Source organism: Sander lucioperca, chromosome 10 (genome assembly GCF_008315115.2).
Source record: "Sander lucioperca isolate FBNREF2018 chromosome 10, SLUC_FBN_1.2, whole genome shotgun sequence".
Lineage (NCBI taxonomy): Eukaryota > Metazoa > Chordata > Actinopteri > Perciformes > Percidae > Sander > Sander lucioperca.
This window is the reverse complement of record NC_050182.1, coordinates 5,765,294-5,782,648: the sequence shown is the minus strand read 5'-3', so window position 1 is coordinate 5,782,648 and position 17,355 is coordinate 5,765,294. Positions and strand designations below refer to the sequence as shown.

Below are 17,355 nucleotides of genomic sequence, written 5' to 3'. Positions count from 1 at the left end.
GATTAAGAACAACTTCTCATTTGCAACGGTGACCTGTCACATTCACACAGTTCCACATTCATACCCAACCCGTTCTCACTCCGAACTCGTAAAATACGGACGCTTGGACAGTGGCTGTCCTTCAGTGTATTTGTAGAATGTACCGGGCAGAGCAGCAGCTAGACGGGGCTTAGATAGTATGTAAGGAGGTTGGTTGGGGTGGTGGATGGGTCAAACACAGGACTTTCACCCAGGAGATCGGGGAGCGTGTCCCGCTTGTCACCTTTCCTGACGTCAATAGTCCCGACCAAACGCGTTTAGATAAAGCGCGTTATATGACAAAGGCACCTGACCAAGCGTCCGTATTTTACGAGATGGGAGTGAGAACCTGTTGTCATACCTGGAAGCTGCCCAGTACTACTACAGTCTGATCTGCTGGCCACTGAGCAGCTCCACTGGAGCGGTTGGAGGTTAAGGGCCTTGCTCAAGGGCACCTTTAGTTTTATAACCATTAAAAAAACTGCTTGCATGACAGCCCAGTCTCATGGCAGTCCGTGAAATGGTTACGTTATTGAATCTATTGATTCGTGAACAGGACACGATTATGTCGTTTTTTTCGTATTCGTATATTCCATGCCACCACCACGTAATGAGCTGTTAACAATTCGTGATCATTTCACGGAATTCTGTGCGACCAGGCTGTTTATTTCGTGTACAGGTCACAATTTTCGAATGTTGCCATTTCACGAACTGCTATGACACTGGGCTGCTCTGGGGGATGCAACAGCGGGGAATATAAATGCCACAAGCCGGCGAAAACAACAGGACGGACGTGATCCCCGGGCGCAACAACGGGGACATGAAACGCCACAACAACGGGATGGTTGAGGTTAGGAAGAGAATAACGCTGAAAGGAACTGCAACACGCTGGACACGATCCCAGGTCTCCTGGGTGAAAGTCCTGTGTTGTTTGACCCATCCACTCCCCCGACCAACCTCCCTATGCAGATTTTGTGCTTTTCATACTACTCCCTACCGCTGTCGTGCTGTGATCACGAAATATGCTTCCCATTTAAATACATTAAATTAAAATTCATTCGTTTTCGTAACCGTTTTCCTAGGTTGAATTTTGGCGAGAGTTACGCTTTAAGGGCGCCGTGTTCATTTAACGTAATTCTTCCGTGGGCCCATCACGGAAGGTTTTGTGATTCCGTGAAACTGCCACAGATTTTAAGTTAAGGGGCCGTGTTCATTTAACGGAATTCTGTGAGATCAGGTTGGAAATAAACAACATATTCGTGACCTGTACACGCATCAATAAATCAAAATAACGTGACTATTTCACGAACTGGCGTGAGATCGGGTTGTGCATGAAGACTGTCGCTCCGACCACGTTCCCATACTGGATCAAAAGGTCCCCAGCTCCCCAGAGCGGGGGGTTTAGTGAATGGTCAGTTTTACTAACCACAGACACCCCTCTGACACGAGTGGTGCTTAACCCTTGTGTTGTCTTCCCCGTCGACCAACAAGCAACTTTTGGTTTTTCTGGGTCAAAATGTAAAAAAAAATCCATGTTTTTGTCACTTTTTTGAAGTTTTTGTCACTTTTTTTGGCATTTTTGAAGATTTTCTCGAAAATTTTTTCACTTCTCTCTTGTGACACACAAGCACTTTTCTGTGCTTTTTTTCTTTGTTTTTACATTTTTCTACATTTTTCAACGTTCTATTATCTATTACCAAATTCAATGACAGTAGTGAACGGATCATTTACTTAACTTGTGAAGAGCGTTGCAGGGAACCCTCCACGTTATTTTGTTTTAAAATTTGCTTGAAAGAAACCCAAATTTCTGATACAGAAACTTTTTGAAAATGGGTCAAATTTGACCCGAGGACAACAGGAGGGATAATGAGGCCTCTCAATCCTGCCTGCCTTTCAATCCAGTCTCAGCAATTGTCCAATGTTAAATTGCTCTGGCATTCCTGAACAGAAGTGGATATTTGAAATAGATGCACTACTCTTATCTGACTCATCTGACAGCCTTTTATGCTTACGCTCTCTTTCCTTTCTCTTCCTTCTGTCCAGAGTCTGCCAGGCAGTATAGACAAAGCAGTGAACTATCTGGAAAGGCGTCTGCCCAACCTCTCCAACCCATATGCTGTTGCCATGACATCATATGCCCTGGCCAATGAAAACAAACTGAACAAGGAGATCCTCTACAAGTTTGTTTCCCCAGGTATTGATAATGTTATTTTTCAGCCATATAGTGTCCTGCTTAGTAGCCTAGAAATCTAGACCACTCTAGCAGCAGCAAATGTAATTTGCAGCCAGGGTCGTCTAGCAACTCTCCGTTGGCTTGCGAGCTGGAAAAACCAAAGTCTGGTCAGGCCAATAACATTGTGTATAGAGTCGGTGGGCGGGGCTTAACATAATGACGGCAGAGTTGCGACGGTTCCTCGTGAATTTCCTGCTACTTGAAAACAAAGAAGATGGCTGCTGCTGCTGCTGGCGAACAGCGGTCTTTGGAATCGGCTTTGGCCGCGACTCTGGAAGACTTGGAGTTAAAGGTGCTCTAAGCAATGTCACTCGTTTTTTTTTTGTCACATACAGCAAACATCTCCTCACTATCTGTTAGCTGCCTGTCCAACCGTTCTCATTACGAACTCGTAAAATAAGGACGTTTGGACAGTGAGGACCCAGGATAGCGGGGTTTACATCCCACTTGTCACGCTTGCTATAGTCGTTTTATTTTCTTTCCTCCCGCATGTAATGGAACCGTACGCCCACCCACGACCTTTTCCTTAACATAACTGCGTCAAAAGGGATGGCAATAGTCCCGACCAAGCGTGTTTACTTATAGCGCTAAAGGGACGGCAATAGTCCCGACCAAGCGCGTTTACTTATAGCGCTAAAGGGACGGCAATAGTCCCGACCAAGCACATTTACTTATAGCGCTAAAGGGACGGCAATAGTCCCGACCAAGCGCGTTTACTTATAGCGCTAAAGGAGACTTTTAGCGTCAATAAGAACGACAAAGGCACCTGACCAAGCGTCCATATTTTACGAGATGGGTGTGAGAACGTGTTGCAACATCGTCTGACGAGAGCCAGGATAACAAATAGTACGTCCACAAAACAACCAGCAGAGGGCGCATTACCCATGCAAAATACATGCACAGTCCCACACACAGACACACACACACACACACACACAGTCCCTTCATTGAATAAGGAGCAAATAAACAAAAATGAATACACAGTAAAATGAGGGATATTTGGTGGAATACAAACACCTTTCCATACCTGCTACACATAGTAATATAAAGATAATTGTGTATGTCTTCCTCAGAGTTGTCCCACTGGCCAACACCTAAGGGACGTGTTTACACGCTGGAGGCCACAGCTTACGCTCTTCTCGCTCTGGTCAAGGCCGAGGTGAGCATGTCCCACTCGAGTATCTGTACGTACACACCGCCGCCGACCTGAGCTGCAAAGAAGCTCTGGCCACCCGGTCAAGGACGCTAAAAACTTTTACTAGTTTAGGGTCTGAATCAATAATGTGCCAATATTTATAGACAGATTTTCTGAATTCTCCTCCAAAGGGAAACTTTTTGGATTCATTATCTAAACACAATGTCTCCTCATGGTCTTAATGAAGAATTTGATATAAAACCATTCTTATAAAAAATGTTGTAAGATATTGTTTGTTTCTTATATAAAATGTTGTAAGTTATTGTCTGTTTCTGCAAGTACTATGCAGCAGATTTTACGAATGTGTGGGTTTGTGGTAGCTTTCTATGTAATTGTTTCCTCTATTTAATGCTTTTCCTTGTTTTCTATTTCCTTTTTTCTTCATTTTTGGACATATTAACATTATGTACCTCTTTTGATATATTTTAAAAGGCCCCCCCATTTTTGAGATGTATATGGTGAAACCCTCTATGAAATTGTCATGGGTTTTTTGGGCCGTTCAGACCTAATCAGACTGATTGAAGCCAGATGGTGTGTCAGCTGAATGTGAGCCCTACATATATCCCTTCATCAGATGTGTTTACCATTTGCCTGAAGAAGACCCAGTAGGGTCGAAACGTTGCATCTATATTAAATACGGGAGTTTAAAGCAGTGTTGCGGACATTACACATTTTTTTACACAAGTATTTTCATTTGTCCTGCACCTGTCAGAAGGTGGGTACTGCACACAATTACTTTCATAAATTGTGAACTTATTTTACACACAAGCTCAACCAAGACCAAAACAATGGATTTTTACTGAAAAATTTGCAAATGCTTTCACACTGTATGTCAGAACAGATAACATCATGTTCTAAACCTAACGTATAGGCTAAAGTCAAAGTGAACAGCTGATCATATTGTAAACTGAAACACAAATATATCCCCTGCATTTTGTTCCATTGCTACTGAGAAACCGCTGACTGAAGTTATGCAAAGAGATCGATCACAGCTGATTGATATCTAGGAAAACACTCAGCTGTTGAGGTTCTTTCAATCACATGACCATATGTTACTGTAGTAGTACATACAGTAAAAGAGGACCTATTTGGGCTGATTTTGTGTGGAAAAGGAACAATAAAGATGAACACAAAGAAAGTAAAAAAAATGCTGCACAAGTTTTTATACAGTAAACCGTACATTCTATAAAGCTACTCTGAGATGGGTCATTCATTTTCTGTATTGAATTTCTGGAGCAAAAGAAACTAAATGCATGCATTTACTAAACCCAACAAAACAAAAATGTAGAGAGGCTTCAAGAGAAACTGCAGTGTAAAACACAATCTATGATCAATACAATAGACTATTATCTATTGTATAAGGGCAGACCTGACACATGTGAAATAATGCAGTTTCTGTAATTCCATGGGATGTTAGTGTTGTGTATGACATTGTGCAGTGATTGACTAAATGTTCCTGTTGGGAGAGAGAGAATTATTTGATTTTGAGACATGATTGCAGTGTTTTGGTAAACACAGTGTATTGTGTTAGTGAATTATTGTATTTCGAAAATTAGTGTTAGAGTTTAGTTTACAATGTGTGTTTTGAGCATGAAATTAACTGTTTTGTCAATTGTGTGTTGTAGGTGTGTTGGTGCGTTAAGAGTTTAGGAAAGTTGTTAAAAGTATTGAAAAAATTGTCATAGCGATCGGAAAAAAATTTAATCTCAATGTGATTTCCTAAAATAAAGGTTATATATATTATGACATAGTTGAAAACAAGGGACTGATTTGAGCATCCTGCTCTGCATAATCACACAATCATGACACAAATGTGGAAAGATCAAGCACATGTAGTTTGTGATTGACTGCTTTTATCAGGCAAGTTTCAAGTCTCTGCTGTTTGATCGTGTCAAACAGAGAATTTCAACCATTGACTTGTCTTCTGTTAATAAAGGCATTTGAAGAAGCCAGACCTGTTGTGAGATGGTTCAACACGCAGCAGATGGTTCACGGAGGCTTTGGATCAACTCAGGTAACACAGACCACTCTCTCCATCTTGATTCCTGCAGCTTATGTTAGCTCATAACCTATTTTTCTTCTAAATCTTGTTCCCGTCCTCCACTCGTTCTCTTTCTCTAGGCTACTATAATGGTGTACCAGGCTATAGCGGAGTACTGGACTAGTGCTAAAGAACCAGAGTATGATCTGAATGTGGACATCTTGTTGCCGGGCAGGTCACAGCCTGACAAGTTCAACTTCAACAGGGACAACCACTACGCCACCAGAACAACTAAAGTCAGAAAACACACAAACACACAAACAAACACATAGTGGCTCATTAATATCATCATTCCTGATGTTCTCTGTCTGTTTCTTCTGCTGATCCCTGACTCTGTGTGTGTGTGTGTGTGTGTGTGTGTGTATGTGTGTGTGTCCCAGATGAAAGATATAAACCAGAATGTGACAGTAACTGCCGAGGGTTCAGGAGAAGCAACAGTGAAAGTAAGTACAAGTTATAATTGTTCTGAGTTGATTATTGATGTCTCTTTTTTGAATCTCAGATGAGACCAAAGATTTGTTTAATCTTGTTTGGACCAGCGGTGTCACGATACCAAAAATTCAGTAGTCGGTGCCAATACCAGTAAGATAACACGATTCTCAATGCCGATTTCGATACCACGGTAAAAAAAGGATTTTCTAAGATTCCACGTACTTGAACTTGAAACATGAACATTTTTTATTAAAATATTTGAAAAATATCAAAATGTCATAACAAGACATGTGCAGTAGAGCTTAGAACAACATAATAAAGTGCAATGAATGGTCATCATACAACAACTAGTGTCCCCAGACTTCCAGACATCTTTTCAAAAGGTACTGTGCAAAAATAACAGCAGTGTTTCTAACTGTACGTACACACCGCCGCCGACTTGAGCTGTAAAGAAGCTCTGGCCGCCCGGTCGAGGACGCTGGTCAGAAAGTCCAGGGAAGCTGTTTGAGGCTTTGGCCGCTCTGACGTAGCAGCATTCTATGTTCATCATGGAAAAAGATCAAGCAGCCACTGCACGGCCAATACACTGACACTAGAAACCTTTTATAAATGACATATATAATGACAGAATGTGTATTGGTTGTTGGTCGCAGCGGTGTCTGTTAGCAGTTAGCTCGCTCGTTAGCCGCTGAACCGCAGCAGCGTGCAGGCAGAGGGAGCAGCCGCCAGCTGTTGATCCGTGCAGGACTTCACCGTGAGCGGACTGTTTAGAGACCATGTGACCGGCAGGTAACGTTAACTGGTCCCTATACGCAAATATCATAAATGATAGGGAACCCAGCAACGGCCATGATGAGCTTCTCCTCCTTTTTCTCTGAACTAATGTTTTGGTAGGAACCAAAGTTTACATCGTATGTTTCTCTGGGATCAGCCAGCGTGAAGGACGTCTATATTCCGATTGGTTGCCGCTGAACCGTGTCATAGCTCATTACCATAAAGTTGACCTACTTTCAACTTTCTGATTGACGCACTGGTCCTGGCTAACCGTGGCTAACGCCGCCATGCTAAGTGAGCTTGAAGACATAGATGTGACGTGAGCAACCTGTCTGAAAGTTGGAAGTCTTCTGGTAGCTGTGCCAAGAGAAATCTCAATCATTCCCAATCTAGCAGAGACGGAGAGCGTAGGTACATGTAAGGAGATAACATAGACACAGGCTAATTATTGATCACTAAAATGATAGTTAACATTAGTAATTAAACTTAAACAGCTAATGGAAGTCCAAACTGCCTGAGAGCTTCTCCTGTACTATACGGTAATTCCTCTACTATGAGACAGTAAGTCTCGTGGTTATGACCCAATCGTTAGCCTATTTTTATAAAAACGTCTGCTACGGAGCCATAACGTGAGGTACAAGGTAATGGAGCCTTTTATACATTGTCGTGTTTCTTTAGAAATAAACAACGGACAAATAGAGTCTTTAAACTCTTCAGATGTAAAGTTATTCTCTGTCAAAGTGACGTCAAAATGAATGGCAGTCAATGGGATGCTAACGGGGGGTGATAGCTTGGTAGCATCAAAATGGCGCCATAGGAGCTACGCTTTGTGGTGGCTGGCTTACCACCTTGGTTTGGACTATATTTTTAAGACAGATGTCTATGAGTTCATCACATATAAAGATGCACTTGTATCTGTCTGCCAGATGGTGTCTCTGTATTACGCTCTGCCTAAAGAAAAGGAAAGTGACTGTCAGAAGTTTAACCTGTCAGTGCAGCTCCTGCCAGGTAATTTGGTCTTTCTATCTCTTTCTATATTCATCGTTAGGTGTTGTTTAGGTACAAACAACATAAGCATTATGAGCAGTGGCGGTTGTACATTGAATTACACCCAGGGCGAGACCCCCTTCGAGCACCAGCAATAGTCCCGACCAAGCGCGTTTACTTAAAGATGAACTGAACTGAAAGAATAAACGTTGATAACGTGTTGGTTATGACAAATAAAAATAAATTACACTAAAAATTTTAATTAAAAAAATCAATATAGCTTTTTTTTTTTACTCTCGCAAGGATCCTGGAGGGAGCCTGGGAGTATGCCCAACCGGTCTACATGTGCTTTGTGGATCTGGAGAAGGCGTATGACCGGGTCCCCCGGGAGATACTGTGGGAGGTGCTGCGGGAGTATGGGGTGAGGGGGTCCCTTCTCAGGGCCATCCAATCTCTGTACAACCAAAGCGAGAGCTGTGTCCGGGTTCTCGGCAGTAAGTCGGACTCGTTTCAGGTGAGAGATGGCCTCCGCCAGGGCTGCGCTTTGTCACCAATCCTGTTTGTAGTATTTATGGACAGGATATCGAGGCGTAGTTGGGGTGGAGAGGGGTTGCAGTTTTGTGAGCTGGGGATCTCATCGCTGCTTTTTGCGGATGATGTGGTCCTGATGGCATCATCGGCCTGTGACCTTCAGCACTCACTGGATCGGTTCGCAGCCGAGTGTGAAGCGGCTGGGATGAGGATCAGCACCTCTAAATCTGAGGCCATGGTTCTCAGCAGGAAACCGATGGAGTGCCTTCTCCAGGTAGGGAATGAGTCTTTACCCCAAGTGAAGGAGTTCAAGTACCTTGGGGTCTTGTTCGCGAGTGAGGGGACAATGGAGCGGGAGATTGGTCGGAGAATCGGCGCAGCGGGTGCGGTATTACACTCAATTTATCGCACCGTTGTGACGAAAAGAGAGCTGAGCCAGAAGGCAAAGCTCTCAATCTACCGGTCAGTTTTCGTTCCTACCCTCACCTATGGTCATGAAGGCTGGGTCATGACCGAAAGAACGAGATCCAGGGTACAAGCGGCCGAAATGGGTTTCCTCAGGAGGGTGGCTGGCGTCTCCCTTAGAGATAGGGTGAGAAGCTCAGTCATCCGTGAGGAGCTCGGAGTAGAGCCGCTGCTCCTTTGCGTCGAAAGGAGCCAGTTGAGGTGGTTTGGGCATCTGGTAAGGATGCCCCCTGGGCGCCTCCCTAGGGAGGTGTTCCAGGCACGTCCAGCTGGGAGGAGGCCTCGGGGAAGACCCAGGACTAGGTGGAGGCACGTCCAGCTGGGAGGAGGCCTCGGGGAAGACCCAGGACTAGGTGGAGGGATTATATCTCCAACCTGGCCTGGGAACGCCTCGGGATCCCCCAGTCGGAGCTGGTTAATGTGGCTCGGGAAAGGGAAGTTTGGGGTCCCCTGCTGGAGCTGCTACCCCCACGACCCGTTACCGGATAAGCGGACGAAGATGGATGGATGAATATAGCTTTTTTTAAGCAACACAAAAATTACGTTTGTTAGTATTAGAACACTGACAATTTCAATGACGTCACTGGCATGGTAGGACCTGCGAAGGTATATAGGCTACAGTGCAGCATATTAAATACACATGAAAATGAGTAATTTTAATGGCGTGAGGGACAGGCCTGTAGTGTCTGACTACCACCACATGGAGGACAATCTGTTTCAGGCTCCACCTTTCGAATCGTTTGGGGGGAAGTGACTGGTTTGTGTGTGGGCGCTGCCGGAGCATGGACACTGCAACTGAGAGGTCAACCTGGACCATTTACCTGTCATGCACTCTCATTTATTGTATCCAAGCACATTATGCATTTTAGGGAATAGAGACTGCTTATATATCGTGTACATTTAGAGAAAATAGAAAAGGTCCTGTGCGTTTTAGAAAATCGAGGCAGATAAATGGAAAATGTGATTGGACGAATTCATCCAATGGGATCGCTTGTTAAGTTAGCTGCACGCAAAATGTTAAAACCAAAATAAATAAAGTAAAAAAAAAAAAAATAATTTGCTGCACGTAGGAGAGTCACCCCAGGTTGACGGATGCACGGAGGATTCACGAGTTTTGCCGTTTGCTTTAGGCTAGTGCAGAGTTGGCAGATTTTTTCCTTGTGGTCGTTGATGGATATTGCACAAATGGATACTGCACAGATACCTCTTATTATGGAACTAGTAGCTGTTTCTGTGAGTTGAACTCCCTCTGCATCAACAATGTGCCCTGAGACATCAGCTAGCTTCAGGGTGAGTAGAAAGGGACATTGGATTCTGTTTACAGACCCGCTGTGGTTTAGTTAGCAGCTAGAAACGCATTATTATTGATCTGTGATATCATCGGAGTCATGGTTTATTTATACAGTCTATGGTCGGAGCGCTAGCTTGTGGAGTTTGACATAAGTGCTTCCAACGTGTTTAGCTGCTAGCCCTTTCCCTAGGTTGGATCGTTTGGTATCTAGCTTGGTTTTGTGACTCAATTTCAATGAATGCCCAGTGTGTCAGTCTCAGTTTTGTTGAACGTTATAAAGCCTACACGTCAGGCTTTATTTGTGCGTGTAAGTGAAAATGTACGTGTTTTGTGTATGTCACAACAACGTTACATCCAGCCCTTTGCCTAGTAGACTTGCTAGCATGCTGGATAACAGCTAAACATACCTCTCTGTCCTCTGCCTGATGTGAGCGTTTCAGCGCCCTGTCTCTGCGGTAGATAGCATCGGTGTTAGTGTCGGTATCGGTCTGCCCTGTACTGTAGCCTGAAAAATCGATCATTGACGGAATGGCCTCAGGTTTCAGTCTGTTGGACTTAACCCTCACCAGTGACCCTGTTGAATCGAAATTACAGCTCTCTAAATAGTCTGTCACTAAAAAATGCTCGTTACAGACTCGAAATCTAGGGGCTGCTGGAGGGCTAGCCAGTTTTAAGGCAGCTAGCCATGAGTTGAGGACTGGTTTCCTTGTCAAAGGTAGCTTGTGGAAATGTATCGTAACCCCAGCTGCCTTAGCCCTATACAGTTCATTACTGCAGCCAGGGGAAATACAGTATGAACCCCCCCTAGACCTGTTGGTTTCCGTTTCCTCAGCCATGTCCGTTAGCCTCAGACTGTTAACATCCCATGGCTGCTTACCATGCCAGTGACGTAGCCGATTGTGGAATTCCAACATGGCGGCGCCCGTGTAACAACAACAACACTTTCAATGTACCATTTTATCCCTTTTAACAAATTCAGCCATTTTAATCATTGTACCAATGAGAAGAAATAAAATACATCTGTTATATCACCTTTACTGAAATTCCAGTTCAGTTCATCTTTAAAGCACTAAAGGGACGGCAATAGTCCCGACCAAGCGTGATTACTTAAAGCACTAAAGGGACGGCAATAGTCAATAAGAACAACAAAGGCACCTGAATAAGCGTCCATATTTTACGAGATGAGTGTGAGAACGTGTTGCCTATTGAATGATTGATATTGATGACGGAAAGGCCAGTGAGCCGTTCCTGGGACATGGTTGACCTCAGGTATGACTTGATCAACTTTCGTTTGGAAGAGCTCCTCTTTGCTTGAGCCACAGAGACTGGCAGAGTAAGTGCAGTCCTCAGAGCAGTCCAAAAGTTGGGGTAGATCTCCCATAGATCCTTATCATCCCCCGTTCCATTTGGGAGACCAAGCAACATAGGCGCCGATTTGTTTTCCTCCATGGGTGCTCGTGGGCGCACGCCCTTTAAATATAAAAGTAGTCAAAACATTTTTGCATTTCAGACGCCCAACACGAACACACACGTCTATCAACTCGATGATAAAGCCGTGAAGTAGGCTCTCTTTCAAATCAGGATAGCAGTCCCTCCAGAAAAACGTGATTATGCGATCACATAATTCAATGCATAATCAGCCAAAGACTGCATATTTATGCGGGGGACGCAATATTTGCAAGTTCCCGCAATTTCATCGTGTAAAATTGCATAAATATCCCGCATATTCCATCGCATTTTTTAAGAAAACGTGCCGCATAATCAAGGATTTTTACCCGCAACAATCACAAAAAAACTCATGCCGCCCCCCATGTTTCATGAAAAAATGCCGCACCACGCGACTGCCCGCTTCGCCCATGCCAAAAACTGCCACTGCTTATAAGAAACGAATTAATAAAATACTCAATTGCTATATACATTATTTTGCTCCTGCAGTGAAAATGGATGAGGACGAGAAAATATACAAGCTGAGAATAGAGTTTTTGTGAGTATAATCAAGAAGTCATGAGTGAATGTGTTGTCATAATGTTAAAATCTTTTCATGCTGTTGTTTAATTATTCCATCCATTCTGTGTACAGTTATAAGAACAAAGAGAGGGATGCATCCATGTCAATCCTGGATATCAGCTTGTTAACTGGCTTCACGGTTAACACAGATGACCTGGACTTAGTAAGAACATACAAATATATTATATATACAATACATATATAATACAGGTCATGTATCCACATCGACACACACACACACACACACACACACACACTTTTCACATGCATTCAGTGTTTATGGTTGGGAGGAACAAGATGTCTTAGAAAGTTTAGAAAGTCATCTGACCGTGTGTGTGTGTGTGTGTGTGTGTTTGTGTGTGTGTGTGTGTGTGTGTGTGTGTCTCTGTGTGTGTGTGTGTGTGTGTGTCTTTGTGTGTGTTTGTGTTTGTGTGTGTGTGTGTGTTTTTGTGTGTATGTGTGTGTGTGTGTGTGTGTGTGTGTGTGTGTGTGTATGTGTGTATGTGTGTGTGTGTGTGTGTGTGTGTGTGTGTGTGTGTGTGTGTGTGTGTGTGTCTGTGTGTCTGTGTGTGTGTGTGTGTAGTTGTCTAAAGGACGAGCCCGCAATATTGCAAAATATGAGATGAACAAAGTCCTGTCAGAAAGAGGCTCACTCATCATCTACCTGGATAAGGTTAGCCTTCACTGTTTCCTTCCTCTGTACTATGTCTCTCTCTGCCCTGTTCTTCCTTTCATCTCTCTATCTCTCATTGGTCCACAGGTTTCTCACACACGACCAGAGGAGATCACTTTTAGGATCCATCAGAAGCTGAAAGTGGGAGTCTTACAACCAGCTGCTGTGTCTATCTATGAATACTATGACCGTGAGTCTCAGAGACACTTTGAACACATGTGATGCCTCCATATAGCCTGGCTCCGCCCTCCTACGTACTTCCGCTCGATTTTTCAAAGAGTCTGGAAGGACCAGGCTAATGGACCAGAATCTGGTACATTACCAGAGTCTGGTAGGACCAGGCTAGCCTCCGAGTGCATTGCTGCCAATAGATGTCTGAGTAGATACCACGGGATAAGCAGGCATTATTACATTTTCAAATAATTGAATGTACATTTTCTGAAATGTTTCTTTCCCATTTGCAGAAACACATTGCGTCAAATTCTACCATCCAGAGAGGACAGCTGGAAAGCTACTGCGTCTCTGTACAAGTGACGTATGCAGATGTGCAGAAGGTAACCAGGATGATGTCAAACTGACCTAATCTGTAAACATAAATTTGTAATATCTGAAATTCAGAAGCAGGGGGTGTTTTAGGGCGTGGCTATGATGTGATTGACAGTGAAAGTGTAATGTGGCTCCTCCCTCTCTCCTCCCTCACTCCTCCCTCACTCCTCTCTCTCTCCTCCCTCTCTCCTCCCTCTCTCCTCTCTCTCTCTCCTCCCTCTCTTCTCCCTCTCTCCTCCCTCACTCCTCTCTCTCTCCTCCCTCTGTCCTCCCTCACTCCTCCCTCTCTCCTCCCTCACTCCTCTCTCTCTCCTCCCTCTCTCCTCCCTCTGTCCTCCCTCACTCCTCCCTCTCTCCTCTTTCTCTCCTCCCTCTCTCCCCCCTCTCTCTCCCCTCTCTCCTCCCTCTCTCCTCTCTCTCTCCTCCCTCTCTCCTCTTTCTCTCCTCCCTCTCTCCCCCTTCTCTCCTCCCTCTCTCCTCCCTCTCTCCTCCCTCACTCCTCCCTCTGTCCTCCCTCTCTCCTCCCTCTCTCCTCCCTCACTCCAACCTCTCTCCTCCCTCTTTCCTCCCTTTCTCCTCTCTCTCTCCTCCCTCTCTCCTCCCAAACTCAATGACTCATAGCAGATCTCCACAAACCAATGGGTGACATCACACATGCTCTGTCCATTCATATTAACAGTCTATGATTCTAGCTAATAGAATCAGAATAGCTCATTATAATACCTAAACAAAAAAACAACTCACTAACATACTTAAATTGTGTATCAGATACAGTTGCACTCACCCATCAATCCATCCACACACATCCACATGTGCATTTTTGATCAGTTGTGTATTTATCTTGTGCCTATTGTGTATTTCCAGAGAACTGCAGTATGCAGAACAAGGAGAAAATCACCAATGATGAGCGAACAGCTAAGGTCTGTGAGAGTACACAGAACAGCATAATAGATTTTGGTAAGAGAGTGTGAATGGATTGTATTTATATATCACTTTTATCCCAAAAAAAATAGTGTGAGTAAGTGAACTTACAGTCTGCTAACAACTTGTCTGTCCTCAGTGTACAAAGTGAGACTGGAAAGTTTTAAAGAAGATTTGTCCACTGACATTTACAAATCAAGGGTACTGGAAGTCATCAAAGAAGGTAGGTATTTATCTGTGAACTGCCTGAAATGTACAATTCAATTTTATTTATAGTATCAAATCATAACAAGAGTTATCTCAGGACACTTTACAGATAGAGTAGGTCTAGACCACACTCTATAATTTACAAAGATGCAACAATTCAGTAATTCCCCCAAGAGCAAGCAGTTATTGTGACAGTGGCGAGGAAAAACTTCCTTTTAGGGAGAAACCTGGGACAGACCCAGGCTCTTGGTAGGTGGTGTCTGACGGTGCCGGTTGGGGGTGTGATGAACAGTGGCAATAATAGTCTCAATAAAGATAATGGAACAAGAGCACAGCAGAGCATAGCAGGGCGTAGCAGGGCACTGCAGAGCATAGCAGGGCATAGCAGGACGTAGCAGGGCACAGCAGAGCATAGCAGGGCACAGCAGAGCATAGCAGGGCGTAGCAGGACTTAGCAGGACCTAGGACGTAGCAGGGCACAGCAGAGCATAGCAGGGCGTAGCAGAACGTAGCAGGGCACTGCAGAGCATAGCTGGGTGTAACAGGGCATAGCAGGGCACAGAGCAGGACCACCGGGACAGCTTTAAAAAATGTGTTTTTAAAAGTCCCAGTTACTTAATCACTGATGATAATAATGGGCACAATGTTGAATGAACAGTTCTTATTTATTTTCTTTAAAATGTAAGTATTCAAGTAAAAACAATTCAAAGACATACAAAATACTTATTGAACTAGTGTAGGAACATTGATCTCTGAGTCAACATTCAGTTGTACTGCTGTAATGTTAACTGTGCCGCATACAAGCAAGATGAAATCATAACAATAAACAAAGGGCTCTGTTCTGTAACATATTGCGCACATCCATGTCCTTATTGGAAGCAGTCCTGGAGCTGGGATAGGCCAGTGTCAGGCTAGGTTTAGATAGTCCTTCTGACCGGGATGTATGCTGGGATCAGGAGTAGTTGGATGTGATCTGACTGGCCCAGGTGAGGGAGAGGCGTAGTTCTGTATGCTTTCTTGATGTTAGAGTATGCTACATGGTCTAGTGTGTTCTTCCCTCTAGTAGCACAATCTACATCCTGGATAAACCTGGGGAGTACAGACTTTAAGAACACCTTGTTAAAAGTCCCCTGCTACAATATGCATCCCCTCCGGGTGATCGAGCAGTTTGTTCACTATGGTTAGCAGTGAGCCAAACTTGTGCTAACGTTAGCATCGGGGGCTATGTAGACAGCAGTGTGCTGTTTTCGTGGTAAATAAAATAGCCTGTATATTAGCGACAGGGCTTCCAGGTTAGGTGAGCAGTTGGTACTCCATTCATTATGCACAAAAATGCCCAGTCCTCCTCCTCTGGTCTTGCCAGAGTTCTTTTCTCGATCCTGCCGGTAGCTAGCTCGGCCTGCTAGCTAGCTGCCCACAACAATCCACGGGGCGCCCGGTCTGGCTATGTCCTTTGGGATGTTATGAGCCGCCTGGAAGGCTCTTGTAACGGCTGTGTTGTATCGTAGTCCTATATTGATTAGTTTAGTGTGGCTGTACTTGTATAGATATACACTGACAGGAGAGCTAGTGCTAGTGCACAATGCGCGCCGCCATCTTTGTTGACATTAGTGAATGTGTAGCGTTCCAATGCGTGTTTTGAAGTGTTTTTTTCTAAGTAATTTAAATACTCGATAATGTCAATTTGCACATCGTTAACACAACAATGACGATATAATCATAGACGATATATATCGGCCACACCTACTTAAAGGTGATAGTGACAATTTGTTTCTGAAATGGTTTGGGCACATTGAATCTCAACGGTGTTTCCAATCAGACAGAACAATTATTGTTCAAAATGCACTTAATTAGACTACACCACTGGGCTGTGCCTATGTTCAGCAGCACTTTTGGGCTAAATGCTAATATGCTCAAAATGACAATGCTGACAAGCCGTCACATCTTAGTTGGAAATGTCATTCATTTTGCAGTTATTGGGTCATGAACATGAACATTGCACAAATTAAGATTACTTAAATGCTTTCTTGCAGAGTTAGATGAGAATGAAGCGACCTCTAGCAGCCAGCTAACTTAGCTTGCATTGTCAGGCAACCAGCGGACACTCCAGAGGTTATTGGTCCTGGCCAAGAAATTGACCAGTTGACCCCCTTAAAAATGCAAATTGTTGGGTGCCTGGGTAGCTCACCTGGTAGAGCGGGCGCCCATATATAGAGGTTTAGTCCTCGACGCAGCGGGCCCGGGTTTAACTCCGCCCTGCAGCCCATTGCTGCATGTCATTCCCCCCCCCCCCCCCTTCATGTCTTCAGCTCACCTATATAAATAAAGGCCTAAAATGCCCACAAAATAATCTTAAAAAAATAAAAAAAAATTAAATTTAAAATTTTTTAAAAGGTAAAAAAAAATTTTAAAGGTAAAAAATTTAAAAATTTAAAAATTTAAAAATTTAAAAATTTAAAAATTGAATAATTAAAAATTTTAAAATTGTCGTTTTGTTGTACGGATTAAACAAACAAAAATAGAAGTGCTGGTTGGTGGATTTAGTTCTTTGTGCAGAGCCAGGCTAGCCGTTTTCTCCTGTTTTCAGTCTTCGTGCTAAGCTAAGTTGCATGTAAGCTACGCAGTCATAAGAGTGGTTTCATTACAGGTATCAATCTAACTCTGGCAAGAAGGCAAATAAGTATTTCCCCAAATGTCCAACTATTTCTTTAAGCATGATTTCACTGGGAATATGAGAATACAACACAAATGTTTTGTACTGCACCGTTAGCTATTTTAATCCTTACCTTTTCTCTGTTCTGCTATACTTGAATTACAGGAACTCTTGATGTGGGTCCTCTGAATCAACAGCGCACATTCCTCCGTTACTTGCACTGCAGAGAGTCTTTACATCTGGAGACGGGCAAAACCTACCTTATCATGGGCACGTCCAAAGATATTCATAAAGATGACCATCAATCGTAAGTTTGTTCTTTGTGTGAATGTGTGTGGAGTTTAGATTTCAACATTTTTACTGTTTTCTATTAGTAAATCA

The 17,355-nt window shown here is 43.6% G+C and overlaps 1 protein-coding gene across 3 annotated transcripts in view; it reads left to right on the top strand.

Annotated features, from left to right (window-relative positions):
* LOC116062590 (complement C3-like) overlaps positions 1-17,355 on the top strand; it is a 78,513-nt gene that overhangs the window by 59,756 nt on the left and 1,402 nt on the right. Inside the window, exons 29-42 of one of the 3 annotated variants that reach the window (XM_036006702.1) lie at positions 2,062-2,212; positions 3,325-3,410; positions 5,383-5,460; positions 5,568-5,723; positions 5,868-5,930; positions 7,620-7,701; positions 11,903-11,951; positions 12,047-12,137; positions 12,558-12,647; positions 12,735-12,837; positions 13,112-13,201; positions 14,058-14,150; positions 14,254-14,337; positions 17,140-17,281. In XM_036006702.1, the coding sequence (XP_035862595.1) occupies positions 2,062-2,212; positions 3,325-3,410; positions 5,383-5,460; positions 5,568-5,723; positions 5,868-5,930; positions 7,620-7,701; positions 11,903-11,951; positions 12,047-12,137; positions 12,558-12,647; positions 12,735-12,837; positions 13,112-13,201; positions 14,058-14,150; positions 14,254-14,337; positions 17,140-17,281 (1,358 nt within the window). Of the gene's footprint in view, positions 1-2,061; positions 2,213-3,324; positions 3,411-5,382; positions 5,461-5,567; positions 5,724-5,867; positions 5,931-7,619; positions 7,707-9,580; positions 9,643-11,902; positions 11,952-12,046; positions 12,138-12,557; positions 12,648-12,734; positions 12,838-13,111; positions 13,202-14,057; positions 14,151-14,253; positions 14,338-17,139; positions 17,282-17,355 lie in introns of those variants that run through there. The other 2 variants (XM_036006703.1, XM_036006704.1) reach the window with 2 other exon arrangements.